Source organism: Anopheles moucheti, chromosome 2 (assembly GCF_943734755.1).
Source record: "Anopheles moucheti chromosome 2, idAnoMoucSN_F20_07, whole genome shotgun sequence".
Taxonomy (NCBI): domain Eukaryota; kingdom Metazoa; phylum Arthropoda; class Insecta; order Diptera; family Culicidae; genus Anopheles; species Anopheles moucheti.
The window spans coordinates 38636323-38659046 of NC_069140.1; the positions used below are offsets into that span (position 1 = coordinate 38636323).

The 22724-nt window shown below is 47.7% G+C and overlaps 5 protein-coding genes across 8 annotated transcripts; 4 read left to right on the forward strand and 1 right to left on the reverse strand.

Moving 5' to 3' along the window:
- Positions 1–256: 256 nt before the first annotated feature.
- Positions 257–4473, forward strand: LOC128296921 (bumetanide-sensitive sodium-(potassium)-chloride cotransporter-like). Its single transcript, XM_053032452.1, has 7 exons — positions 257–387; positions 1183–1670; positions 1751–2286; positions 2369–3345; positions 3431–3904; positions 4011–4281; positions 4342–4473. Exons 1-7 carry the CDS (start codon positions 257–259, stop codon positions 4453–4455), a joined length of 2991 nt encoding a protein of 996 aa, XP_052888412.1. The 3' UTR covers positions 4456–4473.
- Positions 4474–6461: 1988 nt separating this feature from the next.
- Positions 6462–12904, forward strand: LOC128297893 (bumetanide-sensitive sodium-(potassium)-chloride cotransporter-like). The gene is made up of 7 exons (XM_053033607.1): positions 6462–6739; positions 9669–9768; positions 9837–10224; positions 10289–11810; positions 11878–12369; positions 12437–12716; positions 12791–12904. The coding sequence occupies exons 1-7, from the start codon at positions 6462–6464 to the stop codon at positions 12902–12904; spliced, it is 3174 nt and encodes a 1057-aa protein (XP_052889567.1).
- A 113-nt stretch (positions 12905–13017) lies between these two features.
- Positions 13018–18472, reverse strand: LOC128310140 (A-kinase anchor protein 17A). 2 transcript variants are annotated; one of them, XM_053046702.1, is made up of 6 exons: positions 18332–18472; positions 17640–17825; positions 17092–17552; positions 16526–16783; positions 16009–16216; positions 13018–15932 (listed from the first exon to the last, which is right to left on the reverse strand). In XM_053046702.1, the coding sequence occupies exons 2-6, from the start codon at positions 17688–17690 to the stop codon at positions 13431–13433; spliced, it is 3480 nt and encodes a 1159-aa protein (XP_052902662.1). In that variant the 5' UTR covers positions 17691–17825; positions 18332–18472; the 3' UTR covers positions 13018–13430. The 2 variants fall into 2 exon arrangements, with proteins under 2 accessions (XP_052902662.1, XP_052902660.1); XM_053046700.1 differs by having other exon boundaries at positions 17640–18459.
- Positions 18473–19194: 722 nt separating this feature from the next.
- LOC128299281 (lysosomal aspartic protease) lies at positions 19195–21453 on the forward strand. 2 transcript variants are annotated; one of them, XM_053035189.1, is made up of 4 exons: positions 19195–19213; positions 19517–19651; positions 20076–20205; positions 20280–21453. In XM_053035189.1, the coding sequence occupies exons 2-4, from the start codon at positions 19581–19583 to the stop codon at positions 21246–21248; spliced, it is 1170 nt and encodes a 389-aa protein (XP_052891149.1). In that variant the 5' UTR covers positions 19195–19213; positions 19517–19580; the 3' UTR covers positions 21249–21453. The 2 variants fall into 2 exon arrangements, with proteins under 2 accessions (XP_052891149.1, XP_052891148.1); XM_053035188.1 differs by having other exon boundaries at positions 19212–19297.
- Positions 21454–21626: 173 nt separating this feature from the next.
- Positions 21627–22641, forward strand: LOC128298089 (7SK snRNA methylphosphate capping enzyme). 2 transcript variants are annotated; one of them, XM_053033822.1, is made up of 2 exons: positions 21627–21792; positions 21859–22641. In XM_053033822.1, exons 1-2 carry the CDS (start codon positions 21682–21684, stop codon positions 22615–22617), a joined length of 870 nt encoding a protein of 289 aa, XP_052889782.1. In that variant the 5' UTR covers positions 21627–21681; the 3' UTR covers positions 22618–22641. The 2 variants fall into 2 exon arrangements, with proteins under 2 accessions (XP_052889782.1, XP_052889783.1); XM_053033823.1 differs by having other exon boundaries at positions 21862–22641.
- The last annotated feature ends 83 nt before the right edge of the window (positions 22642–22724 follow it).

The following is a 22724-nucleotide window of genomic DNA, read 5'->3' on the forward strand; positions in this document are numbered from 1 at the left end:
GTCAATCACACACCGTGCCCGGCAAGTGTAGGGACTTTTTGGTCCTCATTTGTTCCCTAAACCGTGTCCAATGGAACAATTGTTGGATACCCGGTGAGTGAATGCAAACACACACACAAAAGGTGCTACTGGAGAGGGTGTCGAAACAGTGCAGTGAGCGTAACAGTAAACGAGTGTGTTAAAGTTTTAGAAATTTAAGTTCTCCAGCGTCCGGATTCTAAACTCTTAGACGAACTTGGGACACTTTCTCTTCAAAATGGTGCGAAATGATCCGAGTGGTGGTAAGGGATACGATAACCCGACCATATGCGTTTCTGACGAAACGGTGGTTTTGGAGATGAACAATGGAAATGACCGAACGCATCGAGATAGTGTGCTGGGACTGAGGTAAGTTCGTCGTAGTTATATTAATATCTGCAAGTTAAAGGTACCAAAGGGATTTAAGCCTTTCAACACGAAAGAAATTCGGAAGAATTCCATTCTTCTTAAGTTCTCCATTTCGTAGTCGAACTGAATTATTGCCCTGGTACCAGTTTAGCTCCATTTAAGTTTACTTCTTAATCCTACTAAACACGAGGGCTCTATGTAAAACTTTCACATCTTAAATCTGAATCACTTTAAATCAATTAAATTGTGAAAATATATAAAAATAGCAGAGAATAGATTTTAGAAAATAGATCAATTATGCACAGTTTTTTGGTGAAATGTAAAAATAACTAGTTTTTAATAACCATTCATTCGGAAAAACGATGACCCAGTCCGACTAGGGGAGCAAGCTTACCCAGAGCGCACCCTTCCCAGTTCCCCTGTAGTTCACCATTATGGAGCTATAAAAAAGTGATTCAATTAACACTCGAACCGTTTGCCGTACTCATTCGACTGCTAATATTCGCTAACTAATGGTGTGAAATTTTCAAGCACAACCACACGCCAGCCGAGCGCGGTGGTATTGTATGTTGTGCTGATGGCGATATTAATTTGATTACGACTCGAGTCGGTCAGCACCTCGGTGGTTGATCGGTGGTCAGCCCTGAAATGAACCACCGATCACACCGTACCGCACGGTTCGCGAGTGTCAAGACCTGACCGTGGTACGGTTGATCGGTGGTCCGACAAAGGGATTTGATTGCGTAATGTACCGCCTAATCCCGTTAACCCTGACGCCCTACGCGTTATTCACAGTGAACCACTGCCCCGGTTGGACCACTACCGGGCATCGCAACGTAACGCAAAGCGACCCTCGATCGGTGTACTGCACGGTGATCGTGACTCCAAGGATGGCGAACCGGAGGAACAGATGGAGGAGGAGAAAAAGGCATCTGGCCACGCAATCCGGCTCGGATGGGTGCAGGGTGTACTGACACCGTGTCTGCTCAACATCTGGGGTGTGATGCTGTTTCTGCGCCTTAGCTGGGTTGTTGGTGAGGCCGGTATCATTCAGACGCTGATCATTATAGCCCTGTCGTACCTGGTGTGCGTCATGACCACGCTGTCACTGTCGGCCCTCTGCACGAACGGACAGATTAAGAGTGGCGGCCTGTACTACATCATATCCCGCTCGCTCGGTGCAGAGTTCGGCGCATCGGTCGGCATTGTGTTTGCGTTCGCTAACTCCGTAAACGCGGCCATGAACACGATCGGTTTCTGCAGTTCACTGAACGATCTGCTACGTAAGTAGACGCGACGACACAAGGGCGGGGAGAAGCTTTCAGCTTAAAGACCTCACACTGCAACCCGTTCAATCAAACAGGAAGTCTCGATACGAAGATCGTCGATGGTGGTACGAACGATATTCGCATCGTCGGTTCGATCTTTCTGCTGCTGATGATCATCATCTGTGCCATCGGTATGGATTGGGAGGTTAAGGCACAGAACTTTCTGCTGGTGTTGATCGTTGTGGCCATCTTTAACTTCATTATCGGAGCCATCGTCGGTCCGGGTACATCCAGCGAAGATGTCGGCAAAGGTTTTCTGGGCATTTCGACGGCCCTGCTGGCGGCCAACATGGGCCCGGGCTATACGGTGATGAACGGTGTGCAGCAGAACTTCTTCAGCGTGTTCGCCATCTTCTTCCCGAGTGTGACTGGCATCCAGAGCGGAGCGAACATCTGCGGTGACCTTCGCGATCCGGCCAAGGCCATTCCGAAGGGCACACTGTGGGCGTGCCTCATATCCGCCATTTCGTACGTGGTATTTTCAATGATGGCGGCAGGAGCCGCGGTCCGGGAAGCATCCGGGAATGCTTCCGATCTTGTTGGAGTTACGTTTACCAGCTGTGCTGCAGGTGTAAGTAGAATAGTGGGAATCCTATAGACAACCAAACTGACCCCCTCCAGAACACATACACAATCGATTCCATCCTTCACAGAACTGTACGTATGGATTGCTGAACGACTACACGGTTATGCAACTGATTTCGCTAACCAGCGCCATCACCTATGCTGGCTGCTGGGCGGCTACCCTCAGTACGGCGCTGACGAACATTCTGTCCGTACCACGGCTCATCCAGGCACTCGGTATCGATCGCATCTATCCAGGCCTCATCTTCTTCTCGAAGGGCTACGGCAAGCACGGTGAACCGTACCGTGGCTACGGGCTAGTCTTCCTGGTGTCGCTTATCTTCATTCTGATCGCCGATCTGGACGCGATCGCCTCGCTCATCACCAACCTTTACCTGGCGTCGTATGCGTTTATCAACTTCTGCACGTTCCATGCCGCGACGGTGAAACCGCTCGGATGGCGACCGACATTCCGCTACTATCACCCGTACGTCAGTCTGCTCGCTACCGTTCTGTGCGTGGCGATCATGTTCCTGATCTCGGTCGTGTCGTCCTTCGTCGCGATGGCGTTCATCTTCGTGCTGTACCTGGTGGTTGTGTACCGTAAGCCCGAAGCAAACTGGGGCTCATCCGTGCAGGCCCAAGCGTACAAAACCGCACTCAACTCCACGCTCAACCTGGAGGGTACGACCACACACGTGAAGAATTATCAGCCGCAAATTCTGGCGATAGCCGGCGATCCTATGCAGCGCCCGGCACTGATCGATCTCGCCCATCTCATCACGAAGCACAGTTCGCTGATGGTGGTCGGTAACATCATACCGCAGCGTTTGCCGTACAAGCGCCGGCTAGCGCTGTCCGACATGGGCAAGAATTACCTCAAGGATTCGAATATCCGCGCGTTCTACAAAATTGTCGACGGTGTCGACTTCGACCAAGGCGCTCGGTGTTTGATCCAGTCGACCGGCTTCGGCCGTTTGGCGCCCAACATTCTTATGCTGGGCTACAAAGCCAACTGGCGTACGGCGGACCACCAGCAGCTGAATGCGTACTACAACACGTTACAGTAAGTTTTGCTGGGGTGGGGAGAAAGCTTTAACTTTTGCATGAGTCATGCAATTTCATCCTTTTTCCCGTCCACTACAACACAGTACCGCGTTTGATAATCGTCTCGCGCTGTTGATACTGCGCATGGGTAAAGGGCTGGACATCTTCAAGGGTATGTCGAGCAGGGACCTCTACACGACGGTTCCATCACCGCAGGAGACGACCATACCGTTCCCGGCCAAGCGTATGGCCGCCCGGCGTTCACTGATGCCGGTCAACTCGAATCTCGATCTGCACGAGCTGATACAGTCGAACCGCTCCAGCCAAACATCGCCGGCACCAACGTTCCACGCCGCACCCGCCTTCGACTATGTGCCGCCGCCGGTAGCAACCGAGCCGGAAGCGAATCTGTTCAAGCAAAAGCAACCGAAGGGCACGATCGATGTCTGGTGGCTGTACGATGACGGCGGATTAACGATGCTGCTTCCGTACATCATAACGACACGCTCGAAGTGGGAAAAGTGCAAGATACGTGTGTTTGCACTCTCATCGTTCAACCTGCAGGAGGAGGAAACGAAGTAAGTGCAGCGTCCCTTACAGCGCGTTGGGGAATGTTTTTTGTGCTTTGTTTGCATCATTCTCATGCTAACGCTTGGGCGGGGGGTTGTTTTTATCGTACAACAGCTTGAAACTGCTGCTCGATAAGCTGCGCATCAGCTATCTCAGTCTCACGCTGGTCAAGGTGACGGACAAGCCCATGGAATCGACTATTGAAGAGCATCGGGAGCTGTTGCGTACCGTCACTGGTAGCAATGACGACCTGCCCGTACTGTCCGAGGCGGAGAAACAGCAGCTCGAGATCAAAACCAACCGTCAGCTGCGTCTGCGGGAGCTGCTGCTGGAGCACTCGAAGTCGGCCACGCTGATCGTCATGTCGATGCCCGTACCCAGACAGGTAAGGCTACACTTGACCTCGCTTAACTTGTTTGTTCTAATGCTTTTTCCCATCACGCAGGACACTGTATCGGCCGTACTGTACATGTCTTGGCTTGAAATGTTAACCAAGGATATGCCACCGTTCCTGCTGGTGCGTGGCAACCAAACGGAGGTGCTCACCTTCTATTCCTAGACAATGCAAAAGCCGCACATTACCACAGTGCATTAGGTTTAGTTCGGGTAGTTCTCAAAGTGTTCCGAAATAATAAAAAAATAACAAGACGATCATACGTAATCGCAGCGACGTTGTGTTTGTTTGAGCACCGCACCATGTTCTCGACCCTTTTTTGATTGCAAATTTAGCGCCATTCTTCGACATCCAGCGGGTGACTGTGAATTGGGAAAGCACACAGCGCATACACCGCATGCTAATTGGATCATGCCGGTGGTTGTTTTGCTGCGAGACTGCACGTTCATATATCTATCGCTATAAATCGACCGATACGGCGACAAATAGCAATATTAGACAATAATGCTACTTTTCTCCACAACACCAACCTATCGCCACTTTGCCCATTAAAGCTTGTTTCCACACTGTGCAAACCCAAAACACTTGCTACCGACTACTACACCGCCCAGCGGGAAAAGCCACTAGCGGGAACTCGCGTAACGCAACAAAAACGAGCTACCTTAAACAGGCGTGAGTGCTCGCACCAATATAGCCCCGTACCGACACAGAACCGCATTGCCAGTACGGTGCGTGCATTGTTTTGTTGCAAATGAAGTCACACGCACAGCATTCCTTTCATGTTTGATCAGAGATAAATTCGACAACGACAGTCCGTCTGAGACTCAGACACCGCCATTGAAAACCCTAGCAGCTGTTTAAACCGACGATCTCGCAGCGGGCACGCTGTTCGCTAACACGCGCACCAGTGCGAATTGGGAGTTTTGTGGAGTAAAAAGTGTTCCATCGAACAAACTCTCCACGCCACAGCTTGATGAAGCTGTCGGAAAGTTTTCACCGGATCGACATCGGAAACAGTACAGTTAGTGTATAATTCGGGTATTATCCAGTGAACTACACTGCTTGGTGATATCATGTGCAAAAATGCGGAAATCGTGTGTTGCAGTGCGTGTGTGTAGAAACACGCGAGTGGATTAACTGCTTTCCTTTTCGACGTGAAAGTGTGTTGAAGTTTTCGGCAGATAATTCACCCATTTAGCACCAACGTTTGTTGGAATTAATCAACACGTTGGAAGCAACACCAGCAGCACCGCGACCGAGTGTTGCTTAGGATTGTTTTTTTTTTTTGGGTTTGATCGACCGCAAACAAACAAAGCCATCCAGTGCGATCCGGAGCACACCAGTCGATCTGGAATTGTCTCGCCACACCGTTGGGGCAAATGTTGGGCTGAACTTTACACGCTTACGCTTTGACGTAAAAGCACTAAATTAGCACCATCAATGAAAGTGTTTCGGCAAATTAGTAGGTTTTTTCTCTACTTTGTCTAGCGGAACAACCAACAAGAACTATCCGAGGTTGACGTGCATGTAGGAATGGTTTTGCTATTGTGACTGCGAATTAATAATTAACGAATAATTGGTGTCTGAACGCGATTAGATGATTCCTGAGGATTCCCGAAAGCCATGATCGATGGCAAAACTTGAACTCCTTGCTATGCACACTTAGACAACAGCCGCTCCGGTATTCTTAAAATCACGTGCATTCCGTGCAAAAAGCTCTCAACACATGGTTGTCTACAGGACAACGCAAAACCAGTGCGCAAACAAGCAAGAAACCGCCCGTTCCTCAGACGACCAGTGTGCGCGCTTGTCTGGTACGGGAACCTGCCCACTCGAGCAGCTGGGTTGCGTGTGCTGTATTTGCTTAGACAATTTTCACCATTGGCCAAATGACTGGGCGCCAGCGCAAAACCGGTACTCTAGTGTATTGGTTCTAACCGAAACATAACCCAAATTACCACCAATTTGCCCGAACAGAACACCGCGTTCGTGAATGTGTCGTTTTGTTTTTCGCTCCGAACAGTTCGCTGTCATGTGTGCGCCACACCTCGTTGAAAGGCTTTAGTTGGGCAGGTGTTATTGTACCGATCGGTTATGGTTGTGCTACCACAATTCACGCATTGAATATAGTTGCAATTTGTAAGTACGTAAGCGAGTTTAAGCGCTGTATAATGGTGTCGGAGTTGTACGGTGTGGTGAGTGTTACGAGTCGCGTTCTCGGCTCGATTAGAAGATCAAGAAAGCTACCGCCCAAGACGGATGGTAATGCACAGGAGAATGGTTTGCAGCAAACAACGGTAACGTCTCCGACCGAAGTACCGAAGGTGGCCATCTTTACCATTGATGATGAATCGACAGATCAGAGTTGGACTACTATTGATCTCGAGTCGGGATATGACGACCTTCCGGTGCACGGGGAGCGCTTAGATGGCGACAGCCATCTGACCAGGTATGTGAAACAGCTCAAAGGAGGCGCCTGGTGGTTTGTATTAAAAGCCACGCTGCGTTTTTGATTAAAAGTTTTATATAAGGAAACGAGTTTCTGGAGTACTATAAGCCGCTTACTCTTACCAAAATCTGTGTATTTTTAAACAAATATTCGCGAGTGGATTACTTTATGCAAGGTACACGATTTTACAGGGGTTTCAGTTTTATCTCTCAAAATCGGAGCTTCAATGTTTTCAATTAGAATCAGTGGAGGATCAATCCCCTTGGAGGCCCAGGGCGGAATTTTTAAAGCGGGGCCTTTAATTTTGCTACGGCATTATCGGTGTTAGGGAGATGTACTTCAAACATGATTTAACAACACCAGCAAAGTCTCGGAAAGAAAGCTCCCTTGCGTACATCTCAGAGTTCTGTTGCGTAGCCCTGTAAACGGGCCTAGTAAGCTACTCTATATATATAAACGTTTGTATGCGCTAAGGAGAACCATAACGCCACTACTTGGATCACATTTTCTACGATTTACGTACATTTACGATTCCTGATTAGTCCAGCGCCTGCTACGATTTTTCGCCTAAGGTACAGTTTTCAATCGGTTTACTTTACGGAAACAATCAGAGAAATTTCTTAGAAACCTGTTTCGCTCATGTTGAAGATTTAGGCGATGAACAACACAATTGTTTTCAGATTTGCGAAATCAGGAAAGCATGCTTTTCAAGAGGTGACACCTGCAGTGTGGAATAAATTTGCCCATCACTATTGCTATTGCATACTACCAAACCCGTGAGAGCGATCGCTAGTGTACGGAAGATGGATGAAACGGAAAGCATCCTTCATCTCGCTCAAACTTTCCATTAGCTGGTACGAAATTCCATACAAACCAGCTATTTTCAGATTGCCGACACCAGGAGAGCATCCACGGAAGAGGTAGCACCTTGTACAGCAATTTTGGTCAAAAACCGCCGAATTTATTTAATTTTTAAACACTAACTTTCCCGTTTTTCGTGAAAAATTTCTTCGAAAACTACCAGTTTTCGAATGTATAATACCAGGAGAGCATCCACGGAAGAGGTAGCACATAGTACAGCAATTTTGCTTGAAACCCGCCGAAAGGTATGCAATGTTTAAACACTAACTTTCCCGTTGGTCGTGAAAAATTTCTTCGAAAACTACCAGTTTCCGAATTTAAAGTACCAGGAGAGCATGCACGGAAGAGGTAGCTCCTGGTACTGCGCCGTAAGGTATGCAATGTTTATACACTAACCTTGCAACCAACTTGCAACGCAATGCGCCGTAAGGTATGCAATGTTTATACACTAACCTTGCAACCAACTTGCAATGCAAGTTTGGTGCATGCAAGAAACTCGCAGCAAGATGGCGCGCAAGATGGCGCCTAACTTCGTACTTGCATGCAACAAACTTGCATGCAAGCTTGCATGCAAGAACTTGCATGCAAACTTGCATACAAACTTGCATGCAAACTTGCATGCAAACTTGCATACAAACTTGCATGCAAGTTTGCATGCAAGAATTTGCTTGCAAGAACTTGCATGCAAGTTTGCATGCAAGCTTGCATGCAAGTTTGTTGCATGCAAGTACGAAGTTGGACGCCATCTTGCGCGCCATCTTGCTGCAAGTTTCTTGCATGCACCAAACTTGCATTGCAAGTTGGTTGCAAGGTTAGTGTATAAACATTGCATACCTTACGGCGCATTGCGTTGCAAGTTGGTTGCAAAGTTAGTGTATAAACATTGCATACCTTACGGCGCAGTACCAGGAGCTACCTCTTCCATGCATGCTCTCCTGGTACTTTAAATTCGGAAACTGGTAGTTTTCGAAGAAATTTTTCACGAAAAACGGGAAAGTTAGTGTTTAAACATTGCATACCTTTCGGCGGTTTTCGACCAAAATTGCTGTACTAGGTGGCTCCTCTTCCGGGGATGCTCTCCTGGTATTATACATTCGGAAACAGGTAGTTTTCGAAGAAATTTTTCTCGACCAACGGGAAAATTAGTGTCCTGGTCCTGGTACAATTTCGTTTATACTTTAAAGTCACTAAGTCAATATTCTTCTCTGCATTTAATTTATCACATAGAAACAAATGTTTTATATAACCAAGGAAGATATTTTTGATAAATTTTTTACCTTGTAAATTAATTGTTTTGCTATAAATTAACTTTGTTGTAAAATTTTCAAAAACCGCACTATCGGCACAAATTTTTTGGGGCCCCCAACACGGCGAGACCCTAGGCGACCGTCTACTCCGCCTACCGTTTGATCCGCCGCTGATTAGAATTATGTAATATGTCAAGACACTTCCGAAATCCTTCGCACATACTGAATCCTGTTCAAAAGCAAATTGATTCTGTAGGGAACTTACAATCCAATCCAATTTCAAACTGAAAGCTTTGTTCTAAATAAACCGAATCCAGAAAAAGCTTTGACTGTGCCAGATAACATTGAAAACATTGCATCTGGTATTTCCAGAGCTGTCTTTTTAGATTCAAATAGAATTGGAATGTGGCAAGAAAGATCCGGTATTCTCCACGTTAGATGGATTTTGATGCTACTGGAAGACGCCCAGAAGGATTTTTGGTCTCGTATGTGTGGAAGGACAATGGAAAAGCCGCTACAATGACGAGCTGTACGACGTAGCCACTGTCGTACAGCGGATAAGACTTGCAAGGGAACTCCTTCTTTTGTGGGGCCGTCGATGAGCGCTCAACATTCTAGTACATTTCCCCAGTCCCGGTCAGCAATATTTTAAATTTGTTCGAAAGCGAATTAAGCAAAATAAGGTGTCCCAACTAACATTCCGTCCAAAGCTTCAAATCCCCAATCGCTACTTCAGTCTTATAAAGCCGATGAACGGTAGTGTTGAGTTTTCGAATAGATATTAAATAGTAAATGATACTCACCGGATTTAACCGCCTTAGGGATCCGCTTCCTCGCTTGGAGCATTACCGCACCTCACAGAAAGCGATCCGACGACCCTCGATCGGTGAGCTGCATGGAGATCTCGACGAGCAGGACCCGGTAAACAACCACCTTGGTACGGATACATAACACGCATTTTAATCGTAAACCACTCCCTCACTACTCAGGAATCGCATCAAAAGCATGATCAACACCCAACCGGCACAGACCATGGCGTCCGGTTAGGATGGATACAGGGTGTATTGATACCGTGTCTGCTTAACATCTGGGGTGTGATGCTGTTTCTGCGCCTCAGCTGGATTGTGGCACTGGCTGGGATACTGGAGACACTGCTCATCATCGGGCTTTCGTATCTGGTGTGCGTGATAACAACGCTATCACTTTCGGCCATCTGCACCAACGGTGAAGTGAAGGGTGGTGGTATCTACTACCTCATATCACGCTCCCTGGGTCCAGAGTTTGGTGGTGCGGTCGGTATAGTGCTGGCCTTTTCCAACTCCGTGTCGGCGTCGATGAACACGATCGGGTTCTGCAGTTCGCTCAATCAGCTGCTTGGTGAGTTGATGGGTTGTCTGTTACTATGGTAATCCGGTCCTAAACTGTTCTCCCATTTTCACAGGTAGCTTTGGTGTGAAAATCATTGACGGTGGTGTGAATGATATGCGAATTGTCGGCACGGTTACGATCCTGATCATGGTGATCATCTGCGCCGTCGGTATGGACTGGGAAACGAAGGCACAAAACTTTCTCGTTATTGCCATCGTGATCGCAATTGGCGGGTTCGTGCTGGGCGTGTTTCTAGGGCCCCGAACGGACCTTGATCGGGGTAAGGGATTTACCGGTGTGTCCGTTGAACGGTTCGTGGACAACCTTGGTCCGGACTATCGTTACAGCGAAGGTATCGAGCAGGATTTCTTCAGTGTGTTCGGGATATTCTTCCCAAGCGTGACGGGTGTCCAGGCAGGTGCGAACATCTGTGGCGAGCTGAAAGATCCGGGTATGGCCATACCGAAGGGAACACTGTTGGCGCTTCTCATTTCCGGCATCTCGTACGTTGCCTTCGTGCTGTTGGCCGGTTCGGCAAGCTATCGAGATGCATCGGGTGATGTGATCGATCTAGTCAATGGAACATTTGCCACCTGTCAGCGGACACTGCCCGAGGAACCCTGCCAGTATGGGCTGCACAACGACTACAACATCATGCAGCTGATGGCGATTTCGGGTGCAGTGATCTATGCCGGTTGCTTTGCCGCCACACTCTCGACGGCGCTAACGAATCTCCTATCGGTTCCACGCATCGTCCAAGCACTCGGAACCGATCGGCTCTATCCGGGGCTGACGTTCTTCGCCAAAGGGTACGGCAAACGGAACGAACCGTATCGTAGCTACGCGTTGGTACTTTGCGTATCGGTACTGTTTGTTCTACTGGCGAACCTGAACCTCATAGCACCGCTCATTTCCAACTTTTATCTCGCATCCTATGCACTAATCAATTTCTGCACGTTTCATGCGGCCACCGTAAAACCGATCGGTTGGCGGCCAACCTTCCGATTCTACAACCAGTGGGTCAGCCTGTTCGGTACGGTGCTGTGTGTGTTGATCATGTTCCTGATCGATATCATCTCCACCGGCGTCACGATGGTGCTAATCTTCGTGCTCCATTTAGCCGTCATATACCGCAAGCCGGATGTGAACTGGGGTTCGACAACGCAAGCGCAGAGCTACAAGAGTGCCCTGTCAGCTGCCCTCAAACTGCAGTGCGTTGGCGATCACGTGAAGAACTATCATCCGTCGGTGTTGGTACTGTCGGGACAACCGTCCAGCAGACCGGCACTTGTCGATCTTGCACATCAAATAACGAAGAACCAAGCGCTGCTGATAGTGGGCGATATAGTGCGGGATCGATTGTCCCATCGAAAGCGTGAACTACGATCAAGCGAAAGCCGCCGCTTTATGGAGTCGCGAAAGATACAAGGATTCTACCAGCAGATCGATGGCATTGGGATGCAGAAAGGAGTGCGCGCTTTGATACAAACGTCCGGCGTTGGCAAGCTGTCCCCCAACATCGTTCTGGTGGGCTACAAAGCCGACTGGATGCGATGTTCCGTGCAAGAACTGCAGACTTACTACAATGTACTGAAGTAAGTCTAGGATCAATTGGATAGAGGATCTGCCCTAACATACTGCTCATTATTTGTTCGTTTCCAGCGATGTGTTCGACAACCGGATGTCGCTGGCCATCTTGCGGCTTCCAAATGGACTTGATTGTTCTCATCTGACTAGTGACATAACATCCAGTGGTAGCCTGGGAACAATCGCAAATGACTCCTTATCCAGCATGCAACAAATCATTGACACTGTACCACCTGTTGCTAACAACAACCTTATGTACGTCGATTCAAACCTTGGTTTGAAAAGTATGAAGAATTTTTGGCGAAGTCCCTCGAACACCAGCAGGGACAGCATTGCCTATTCCACACGCAATGGATCCTGCTTGGCAGTGGAGCTACACGAACGATTGAACGTCTTTCGGCACAAGCAACCGAAAGGTACGATCGATGTCTGGTGGCTATACGATGACGGTGGGCTTACGATGCTCATCCCGTACATTCTTTCGTTGCGCTCCAAATGGGCCCACTGTAAAGTGCGTGTGTTTGCCATCACCAACCAGCAGAAGGAGTTAGAGCTGGAGCAGAAGAAGTATGTACTACTCTGTCGCTATCTGTCGCTGTCGCATACTAACCATTCACCTCTTACCTTGTTACAGTATGGCAGATTTGTTGGCGAAGCTACGAATCGACTACTCCTCGCTGATCATGCTGCAAGACGCCACGAAACCTCCGCAATCGGAAACGGTGATGATGCACCAGCAGCTACTTAAAAGCTTCGAACACATGTCAACCCAGTTGACGCCACCCGAACTGAGCTCACCGGAACGAAGTGCACTGTCGGAAAAAACTCACCGACAGTTACGACTGCGAGAAATGCTTTTGGAGCACTCTGCCCAGGCAAAACTGGTCGTGATGTCTATGCCAATGCCTAGGATGGTAAGCTCAACAGGAAAACTTCAAAAGGGTTGATCGAAGGTGTTCTCTTTCGTTTTTTTCTTTCTTCATTCTAGGGCACTGTTTCAGCTCCCCTGTACATGTCCTGGCTGGAGATGCTCTCGAAAGATATGCCACCGATGTTGCTCGTGCGTGGCAACCAAACATCCGTATTGACATTCTATTCTTAGGCATGCTCATACCTTCACCATCAAGTTCCCGACACACGCAAATGTTTAACGATAAGCATTAGATGTATATACACTAATTTTCGTGAAGTACACAACACTACCTCTACTAGGGATGACTGATTGTGAAAAAAAAGATTTATTACTTATACACATTTTTTATGTTATACACTTTTACACACACTCTTTTAGCGAAAGTCTCGAGCTTACAGTACACGGTTTAAAACGTTATCGAAATTCTGCTACAACTTTGAGTAGGTTCAATCATTTTCTACAGCTTCCGACAAATATTCCTAGCGGTACACTGACTATCTAGTCAAGCCTTGCATATCGCGGTACACTTTTCAGTTTCACTTTACTCTGTTGTTGATGTTTTAAAGTAAAATATAGAGCCAATTCTTCCACCTGAATGTTGATGAGGAAATGATGAGATATTTCTCCTATTTTACTCTTGTGTTTATACTACTACACTTTACTGCACTACACCATGTCCGTTGGTCAGGCCTAATCTCAACAGGACACTTGCTTTTTACGATCGGCGATTCCCACGGTACCCACCGTGGTGCCTAGTACCGACCGACACACCAGTCCCTCTGCGTCGCGTGTTCGCTTCATCGCCACTGCTTCCCACATTATTCTGCTCCTCCGGTCGTGAATGTGAGGATTTGCGGTGATGTTCCCGGCTTCGGCTGCGCTGGCGCGTTTGTACATGCCGACCTCTACCACCACTGGGCGATCGACGCTGACGACTGTTATTCCTATCGATAGGGCGGCCTCCGCTACTATGGCGCTCCTCGCGCGATCTACCTCTTGCGGTAGACCCGGATGGTGGCCGAACAGGAACACGTGCACGCTTCTCTTCGATTGCCGTAGGCCTGCTCTCCGATGCTATTTGTTTGCCATGTCTTTTGTCTACGGGTGGTGCATTTTCAAACCTTCTGCGTCGTCGCTCCCGAGGACTGTCGGGAGATTGTTTTATTCGCGTGCGCTCTATTGCTCGACGGCGTCTATGATCTACCTCCTCAGCACTACTACTACCGGACGTATCCTCTTCCTCCTCGTCCTCCTCATTGTCGTCATCCGAGTCGGATGAAGAAGTAGATCTCCGTGGAGCACTCGCACCATTTAAACGTCCGTCAGTACGACGAATGCGGAGCCGTTTATCGTTGTGATGACCCGGTGCCGCCACGATCCGTTCCCGACGAAGCTCATCTTTCCGCTTTTGGCCGTTTCCGTGCGTGGGCGCTTCAAACGGTTTCCCATGGTTGTGTGCTCTTCTAGCGGATGATTTAACAGCATGCGCTGACCGCTGCTGATGACCGCCGTTCTCATTTTCATCTTCATCTTCTTCGTCATCGTCCTCCTCATCATCATCATCATCATCATCTTCCTCTTCTTCTTCGGCCTCTTTTCGCTTCTGCAATTCGCGCTCTTTACGCATTTCGAGCTCACGTTCTTTTTGCTGTCGCAACAAACGCTCTCGCACTTCCTCCTCGATCTCTTTTGTTGTCTTCGCACCGAGTGTGTCGGTGCGCACGATAATGCGATGCTTCTTGAACGATTCCGACACCATCGATGGTTCCTCGTCGTCATCTATAGCACTGCCACTAATGCCATTCTGATCGATCGGTACCCCTGCTTGAGGTATCTGGGGAATCGGTTCCGGTGGGGATCTCGGTCCAATCGGACCCACCATCGGTACCATGGGTTCCGGAGGTTCCTTCGGTTTAGAGTGTTCCCGTTCGGAACCATCACGACGCGAACGGGATGAACGATGCCTCCGGGACGAACGATGCTTGTAGTTCGACCGGGAACGGGAGTGTGACCGAGACCGAGACTTGGATCGTGAATGGCCACGTGATCGTGACCGGGACGGCGGTGTTGCGCCCCGAATGGTGGAGACCAAATTTTTTGACATCGGTTTGGACATCTGCACTGCAATCTTTTTAGAACGATCTTCCGAACGAGTGCGTGATCGTGAATGACTTCGTTTGCTACGTCGATGACTTTGTGAACGGGACCGGGATTTCGATCGACTGCGACTGTGGCGGTTGGATTTGGAAGTACGGGACCTTGAGCGAGTCCTTGAACGTGACCGTGAGCTGGACCGAGAGCGTGACCGACGACTTCGGCTGCGTCTGCTCCGACTACGGCTACGACTGCGACTTCGGCTACTTCTGGAGCGTGAACGTCGGCTTCGGCTGCGACTTCGTCGACGGTGCCGAGATCTTGAGCGCGAACGGGATCTCGATCGCGAATAAGACCGATCATCGTCATAATCATCACCACCGCGGCCTCCTCCGCGGTAGTAATCATACCCACCACGGCCACGATATCCACTGCCCCGTCCCCGTGACACACCTCCTCCACCAGGACCTCCTCTTGAATACCGCGGACCACGGGTAGCCGTACGATACGCCCCTCGATAGGCCATCGAGCTGTAGTACTGTGCGTAGAATGGGTCGTATGGGTACGGATAGCTCATACTTGCAGCCCATTCCATGCCTGGGTACATACTAGTCGGTGGGTAACTCGCTGTCGGTACCATCGGATGGCTGTAACCCACCGAATGATCGTACGCCATCGATTGGGGCGGATACTGTGATGGCATTGATTGGGCCTCTTCGCGTTTCACCTTCTCGTCCCCAGACATCAGTTCCTCCTCTTCCGATCCGGACGAGGACATGCCAGAACCACCCGACTTCTTGGACGAGTTTGTTAAAGATTTATGTTTCTTTTTAATTTTCGTGCGCGGTGTATCACTCAGAATACCATCATCGGAACTGATCGTGTTAATGCTTGGCGAACGCGATCGTTCCACCTTTACGCCCAACCCGGTACTCAGTACTTTCTTTAGCACACTACCGTCTTTTGCCTGCTTCAGACGCAACCGCATTTTTTCCAACTCTTTCTCCTGTGTCGCCTTTAGCTTATTGGCCTTCTTTTGGCGATCCTTTATGGAGCTGATGCTTCCTTCGCCGTCACTCGATACGAGACATTTCTGTTTTCCTTTTTCCAACGATTGTTTTAACTATTTGTGTAAAATGAAAAGGGTAAGTTGTAAGACGAAAAAGGTACCATAATTCAACACACAGGCAAACAATTACCTTCATTCGATCGAAAAGTGCATCGAGCAAACGGATGCTTTCCAGCTTACGTTGTGCTTCCAGCAGCTTCTTTTCCTCCAAACGTATCTTCTGGTTAATCTCGTCCGATTCTTTCTGGCGCAACTTTTGCAAGTGTTTCTCCTTTCGACGCTGTTCCCGCTGCAGTTGCTTTTCGATTTCGGCCTGACGCAACTCTTCCTGACGTTTTCTGTGTTTTAGCAGTGATGGCATTAACAAAAAAAAAAGATAGCAAACAAATTATTAAAAGGTTCGAGAGTGTTACTTAAAAATCAATCGAATAACAATCATGTTGGAGTAGATAAATAATAGAGATCTAGAACTAGGACAAGGAGTTCAAATGGTGCTGTAAAATACACTACAGTTCATAACATATCTTCGCTTTGCGAAAGTCTTCGGGATTAGAGCATTGTATCCGGCAACTGGTTAGAATATTCTAATAAACTGTAAAGCATTGTTCAACTGTATTCACATTGATATATCTCGAGACATTGCAAACCTTTCTAATTCTTTGCGTGCTTCTTCCTCTGCCAGACGCTTCTTCTCTAGCTCTTCCTTCTCCCGTTCGGCTCCAATCAATCGATCGCGCACGATTTGTCGCTTCTTCACAGTCGAATCGCTTAGATGTTTCGTCCGATCGAAATCCACCGCAATCGTAACGGCCAGATTGCGCTCACCCTCCTTGCGTACCAGCTTCATGCCGCGGAACTCGTCCATCGCCTTCACGAACCCAACGTACTCGGAAAACTGCACATACCTGCATCCCAAGTGTACATACCCCGTGTGTCAATGGAAAAGACACCGATGGGTAACGACACAAGGATGGAAAGAAAGTAGAAAGAAAAAAACAAACAAACACATAGCGAAACGGACATTCTCTCTATACCACAGGACACGTGCTAATCCGTGGCCGCCGGGCGAATCCTTTCATCTCGTTCCTGCATCAGCTGCATTGAGCACAACTTTTGCCTCCCCTTCTATTGCCGCTACCGGGTTCCGTTTGTCATCTTCGTTTCAAGCAAAAAACGAAAGAGGACAAACAACCGGTACAAACACACAACATACCCTTCGAAGTACATCTCCTGGTCGAAGCTAAACTTCTTCATGCCGGACATGTGCGCCTTCATCTGTGCCCGGTAAGGATCACAGATCGGAATGTCGACCGCTCGCACCTCACCGAACTTCTCGAAGATACGTTTGAAGATGCTCTCGCTTGGCTTTGCACCGTCATCGTTTTCCGCGTGACGCGGACAGAACCACTTGATCGGCAGATTGCTGAAATGGATCGTGTCCGGCCGTTCGCCCGCCTTCATCTCGTCCATATTGCGGGCATCGCGGAAAAACGAATCCCAATCGTGCCGTGTGGGGAACTCGTCCTTCGCCTCCGATGCTCGCACCTTGACCGATTCTTCAAACCCTGTCAGTCGCAGTGGACGACCATCGAGCCGGGAGAGTACGGATTTCAGCTTGCCCTTGTCCTCTAGCTCTCCCTCGAACCGTATGAAACCAACGGTGCTCTTCGAGACCTGCGCAGGGAATGAAAAGAACAAACAACATGAAATTTATAATATTCTAAATAGCACGGCTTGGGCATTGAGAACTCCATCCAGTACTTTTAGCAGGGAGAACTTGTCGGGCAGTATCATCTGGCGCATCTTCTCCATGACGTCATAGTTGGAAATCGTTTTGCCAGTGATTGTGGCGGGCAATGCGACGGAGATGTTGAATTTGGCCAGCGGCTTGAGATACAAGCTGTGCGGCAGATACAATGGTACACAGTCATTGACATCCTGTATGGTCTGTATCATTGTTCCGATGTTGGAATTATTTGTGAAGCATCCGGCAGCAAATAGGTAACCGATTGTACCGAACACACAACGGTATTCAGTAGTATTCGTTCACAGCAAACACATACAATATACGATCGGTATTCACAATTTATGGTTTTCGTTTCAACGAAACCAGGACACATCAAGCAGTTGTTGGATTACGGGGGGAGTTCACATTCACACAGACACACACACACACACAACGTCGATTAAAGTGTTCAACAGCAAATGCAAGGCGTGTTGAGGTTTCGTTATTTTATACAAATTGGCGAGTTTCACCACAATTCGTGTGTGCGCGCGCGTTCATATAGAAAGAAGAAAGAAGAAGGATTAGCTGAGATACAATTTTCCACCAGGGCGTACTGGTGCCATCATGGACAGCGGCGGGCTTGTGCAGCAAGCCGCCCAGACGGGACGAGAAATCCCTGGAAATAGAGACACCACACCACCGCAGGAACAATAGTAGAGCACCGCACCGAAAACCGTTGCGGTTTGTTGGCGTCGTCTGTTGATGTGCACTATGAATTTAATTAAGTTCTATTCAATTTTCTTTTACAGAATTTCTGCACAGAAAATGGGCAGACCAGCTCCAAACTTTTCTTCTCTATCTTGTTTCCTCTTTTTAGCAGCAATGCTTCTTGTTCTTGTTCTGTCGATTTGTACCAGTGACAGCTGACAGTCGATAAGTCAAGGTGCATAAAGGTGCGGAGCGTTTCTGTAGTCAGCTTGTACGGAAACGGTTGATGCTGGCCACACTCTTTCTTTTGGATTGTCAGAGGAGAGAATCTTCATAGAGAACCCACATCCTTAGCCAAGGAAGCCTGCTCAAACAGGAACCACCATAGTCAGGGAACTGCCCGATTCGCAGGAGCGCCTACGGACTAACAACTCCTCAAGCCTCGGAAACCCATGCCGGATGGGGGGTTCATTTGTCCTTACTAAGAAGCTAACAAAACTCCCACGGCGCCGCGCGATGATCATTGGTTAGATGTCAGGCGTACGAGATGATCACGGCATCCACACGGGAGTAATGAAACTACCCGTGCCTCAGCCCACTCCCCTCGCGAACGGCAAAGCACGGTCCACGTATGCTGGCAACACTGTATGTTTAAAAAAATCTTGTCCTTCATCTGCGTAGATAAAACGGAAGAAAACACGTCCTAAAATAATTTTTAGATGAAGCTGAAAGTGTAATTTAGTATCTAATTTCCTTTTTATTTTGAATAGAAAATTGAATGGAATATGTTGGACAACCAGCGAGATGAGTACTTGACGTTTTCGCTGCGTACGCTAGCTGTACGAACCTTTTGCGCAGTGTGGTCGCCCTTCGGAGCAGAACGCTACACTTCTATAAAAAGGTAAGCAGGTGCAAGCCGCAAAAGTGCAGTCTCACTTTTCCACAACATCGTAGGACGCGTACGGGCATAATTCACAGAAATAAGGTGAACATCTTATAGAATACATTGAGTAATCAAATTTCCATTTATCACAAATAAGTTCCATCGTACAAGCTTGTCCGCTTGTTTGTGTGGCGTTCAGCATTTCTCGTCGCGAGTGTGTTGCATTGACCAAAGCAGAATAGCTCTTGTGCACTGTGTTGTGTTTTTCTGTACTCCCAAAAATAAGAGGCACAGTCTTTCATTAAAAATTATTCTTTTCAGCCAATTGGAATCGTAAAGAGCAGAAAGAATTCGGTGTAGCAAAAGGAATAGGCAGCAATACAAAATGGCCCGCAGCTTTGGCGTCGCCATCGTCCTACTGGCGTTGGCCGTTCTCGGAAATGCCGATTTCATAAGGTAAGCACCATCCCAAATGTGTTTTTTCCATTATGCTTGACTAGCTTTTTAACATTCCGGACGATAATTTAATTACGTCGGCTGAAAAAGACCAGACTGGAACAAAATGTTCCGTACAAAACAACAAAGAACCCCGGTATAATAAATGGCGTCGAAAGTGACTCATCCGTTCCCATATTCCACCAATGCCGCAGTACTTTAGTTGATTGATAAAACACTATCTCATTTGCGATTATTTTCATGACTTTCGGCCCAGTTCAGTTCAGTACAGCATCATGCATCTCTTGTCGCGCTCTCTTCGGTTCATTTCTCGACCGTTCGGTTGTTATTGATAATAATGTTGTTTACGAAATGTTTATACACGCAATTCATAATCTGACCGTAATGATGTTTTGTTACTTTCCGTTCATTTGCCGCTGCATAGGGTGCCTATACATAAAGCCCCATCAGCTCGTGATCATTTCCGTAGCGTTGGTACCGAAATCAAGCAGCTCCGTCTGAGGTATGGAGACACGACCGGGCCGGTGCCGGAACCGCTGTCCAACTATCTCGATGTAAGTTCATTTGAATGCGTTCGAATTTTGTAGTATGTTTAATAATTTTTATCGTTCTGCTTCCCATCCTGCAGGCTCAATACTTTGGTGCTATCTCCATCGGAACACCGCCGCAAAGCTTCAAGGTGGTGTTTGATACGGGTTCGTCCAATCTGTGGGTACCGTCGAAACAGTGTTCGTTTACCAACATTGCCTGCTTGATGCACAACAAGTACGACGCCAAGAAGTCATCGTCGTTCGAGAAGAATGGCACCGCTTTCCACATCCAGTACGGTACCGGTAGTCTGTCGGGCTATCTGTCCACCGATAGCGTCGCCGTCGGTGGTGTAACGGTCGAGAAGCAAACGTTTGCCGAAGCAATCCAAGAGCCTGGGCTCGTGTTTGTGGCGGCAAAGTTTGACGGTATCCTCGGACTCGCTTACAAATCGATCTCGGTCGATGGTGTAACGCCCGTGTTCTACAATATGTTCAACCAGGGCAAAATTGATGCCCCGGTGTTCTCGTTCTACCTGAACCGCGATCCAAGCGCTTCGGAAGGTGGAGAAATCATTTTTGGTGGATCCGACTCCAAACATTACACCGGCGACTTCACCTACCTGAGCGTAGATCGGAAAGCGTACTGGCAGTTCAAGATGGATGCGGTCTCCGTGGGTGACAGTCAGTTCTGCAATAATGGCTGCGAAGCAATCGCAGATACCGGTACCAGCCTGATTGCCGGCCCGGTAGCAGAAGTAACGGCCATCAACAAGGCTATCGGTGGCACACCGATCATGAACGGCGAGTACATGGTCGACTGCTCGTTAATCCCCAACCTGCCCAAGATCACATTTACCCTCGGTGGCAAACCATTCACGCTGGAAGGCGCTGATTACATTCTGCGTATCGCTCAAATGGGTAAGACTATCTGCTTGTCTGGTTTTATGGGCATTGATATTCCGCCCCCGAACGGACCGCTGTGGATTTTGGGAGATGTTTTCATCGGCAAGTACTACACCGAGTTCGATATGGGTAATGACCGTGTCGGATTTGCTACCGCCATTTAAAGTAGGTGCCTAAGTAAATAGTAGAAACCAAAAGGAGACAATTGAAAGAGATGATGCTGGTGCAGAACAATATGGTTCGTTTGTTGAGTTTCAGAAAGATGGTTTGAAGATCAGCATAAGTATGATGATAAAAATTGGAGGATGTATTGTATTTGATCAAGTTATTTTGAATAAATGCGTGATACACGAACTAAAATAATAATTAATTAAACTAACTGTCTTTTTGAATAAATTATCGTTTTTTTGAAATATATCGTTTTGGTGAAATATTTCACGGCGAATAAAGAACGTTTCAGGCGAAAATCGACACCAGCCGGCTGTCAAAATTTCGCTTGGATTTGATTGTTTGTTTTTTATTTGTTTACTGTAAACATAAAAACTCGATACAGACGCAGGTATCATTACATTTTGTTGGTAAAATTTGTTTTACAAGATGATTACGGCAACAACTATAGAATCAAAAATTGTTACACAAGATCGTGACGAAACGTTAGTGCAAGAAAATATCGCATCCAAATCATTGGTACACATAGAATCCCTAAGGGTAAGTGTTGGCATCCAAACAGTGAACATCAAATGAGCTTAACAATGTTATCTCTATCCTCATCAGCAGCCAAAAGCACGAAAACGATCGGTATCGGAAAGAGATAAACGACAGAAAGAAATATTTCCCTACGGCAACTACAATCGATACTACGGATACCGTAATCATAATGCTACTCCTGCGGAATGCCCTCGTTTGCAGGCATTCGTGCAGCGGCGTGGATTGTTTAAATCGAAACAGATACTTGATATTGGCTGTAACAACGGAGCCCTCACAGTGCAGTTAGCGTTAGCTTGCCAACCTGCCTCGATCGTTGGCATCGACATCGACGGTGAGCTGATCAAGGAAGCTCGTAAACTTTGGAAAACAACACTGATTACTGACAGCAAACTGGGAGCCGGTAACGGTCGCACAATGAAGCTGGATATGGTAAAATTTCAGCGTGCCAACTACATTTACGATGAACCCGCACTACTCGAGTTAGAAAAACCACAATTTGATGTCATCCTGTGCCTTTCGGTGACCAAATGGATGCAGTTAAACTTTGGCGACAGTGGGCTGAAATTAGCATTCTCGCGCATGTATCGTCAACTGCATCCGGGCGGGATACTGATACTAGAAGCACAGCCATGGAGCAGCTACAAACGTCGCAAAAAGCTAACCGAAACGATTGCACGAAACTATCACACCGTCAAATTCTTACCCTCGATGTTTCAGGGATTTTTGCTGAGTGATAACGTCGGTTTTCGTGACTGTACCGAAATACCACTTCAGCACCATTCGACAATAGGCTTCCAGCGATGCATACAAATGTACAGAAAATGATAATCTAAATAAAAAAAGAATTTACGTCTGCAAAATGAAGTATTATTTCTCTATATCTCATATAGTAAACAAGATCGCACGATTATCGCTGGGTTTGTTACCCATAC

Bases quoted from the DNA above. Each gene is read 5' to 3' on its own strand.
- LOC128296921 (XM_053032452.1), top strand. From the start codon at position 257: ATGGTGCGAAATGATCCGAGTGGTGGTAAGGGATACGATAACCCGACC. The intron at 388-1,182 runs GTAAGTTCGTCG...CGTTATTCACAG, and splicing joins GATAGTGTGCTGGGACTGAG to TGAACCACTGCCCCGGTTGG. The intron at 4,282-4,341 runs GTAAGGCTACAC...CCCATCACGCAG, and splicing joins CGATGCCCGTACCCAGACAG to GACACTGTATCGGCCGTACT.
- LOC128310140 (XM_053046700.1), bottom strand. From the start codon at position 17,834: ATGATACAGACCATACAGGATGTCAATGACTGTGTACCATTGTATCTG. The intron at 16,217-16,525 runs GTTTGCAATGTC...GCTAAAACACAG, and splicing joins GCACGCAAAGAATTAGAAAG to AAAACGTCAGGAAGAGTTGC. The intron at 15,933-16,008 runs GTAATTGTTTGC...TTACACAAATAG, and splicing joins CACTTTTCGATCGAATGAAG to TTAAAACAATCGTTGGAAAA.
- LOC128298089 (XM_053033822.1), top strand. From the start codon at position 21,682: ATGATTACGGCAACAACTATAGAATCAAAAATTGTTACACAAGATCGT. The intron at 21,793-21,858 runs GTAAGTGTTGGC...TATCCTCATCAG, and splicing joins TACACATAGAATCCCTAAGG to CAGCCAAAAGCACGAAAACG.
- LOC128299281 (XM_053035189.1), top strand. From the start codon at position 19,581: ATGGCCCGCAGCTTTGGCGTCGCCATCGTCCTACTGGCGTTGGCCGTT. The intron at 19,652-20,075 runs GTAAGCACCATC...GCCGCTGCATAG, and splicing joins GGAAATGCCGATTTCATAAG to GGTGCCTATACATAAAGCCC. The intron at 20,206-20,279 runs GTAAGTTCATTT...CCCATCCTGCAG, and splicing joins CGCTGTCCAACTATCTCGAT to GCTCAATACTTTGGTGCTAT.
- LOC128297893 (XM_053033607.1), top strand. From the start codon at position 6,462: ATGGTGTCGGAGTTGTACGGTGTGGTGAGTGTTACGAGTCGCGTTCTC. The intron at 11,811-11,877 runs GTAAGTCTAGGA...GTTCGTTTCCAG, and splicing joins ACTTACTACAATGTACTGAA to CGATGTGTTCGACAACCGGA. The intron at 12,370-12,436 runs GTATGTACTACT...ACCTTGTTACAG, and splicing joins TTAGAGCTGGAGCAGAAGAA to TATGGCAGATTTGTTGGCGA.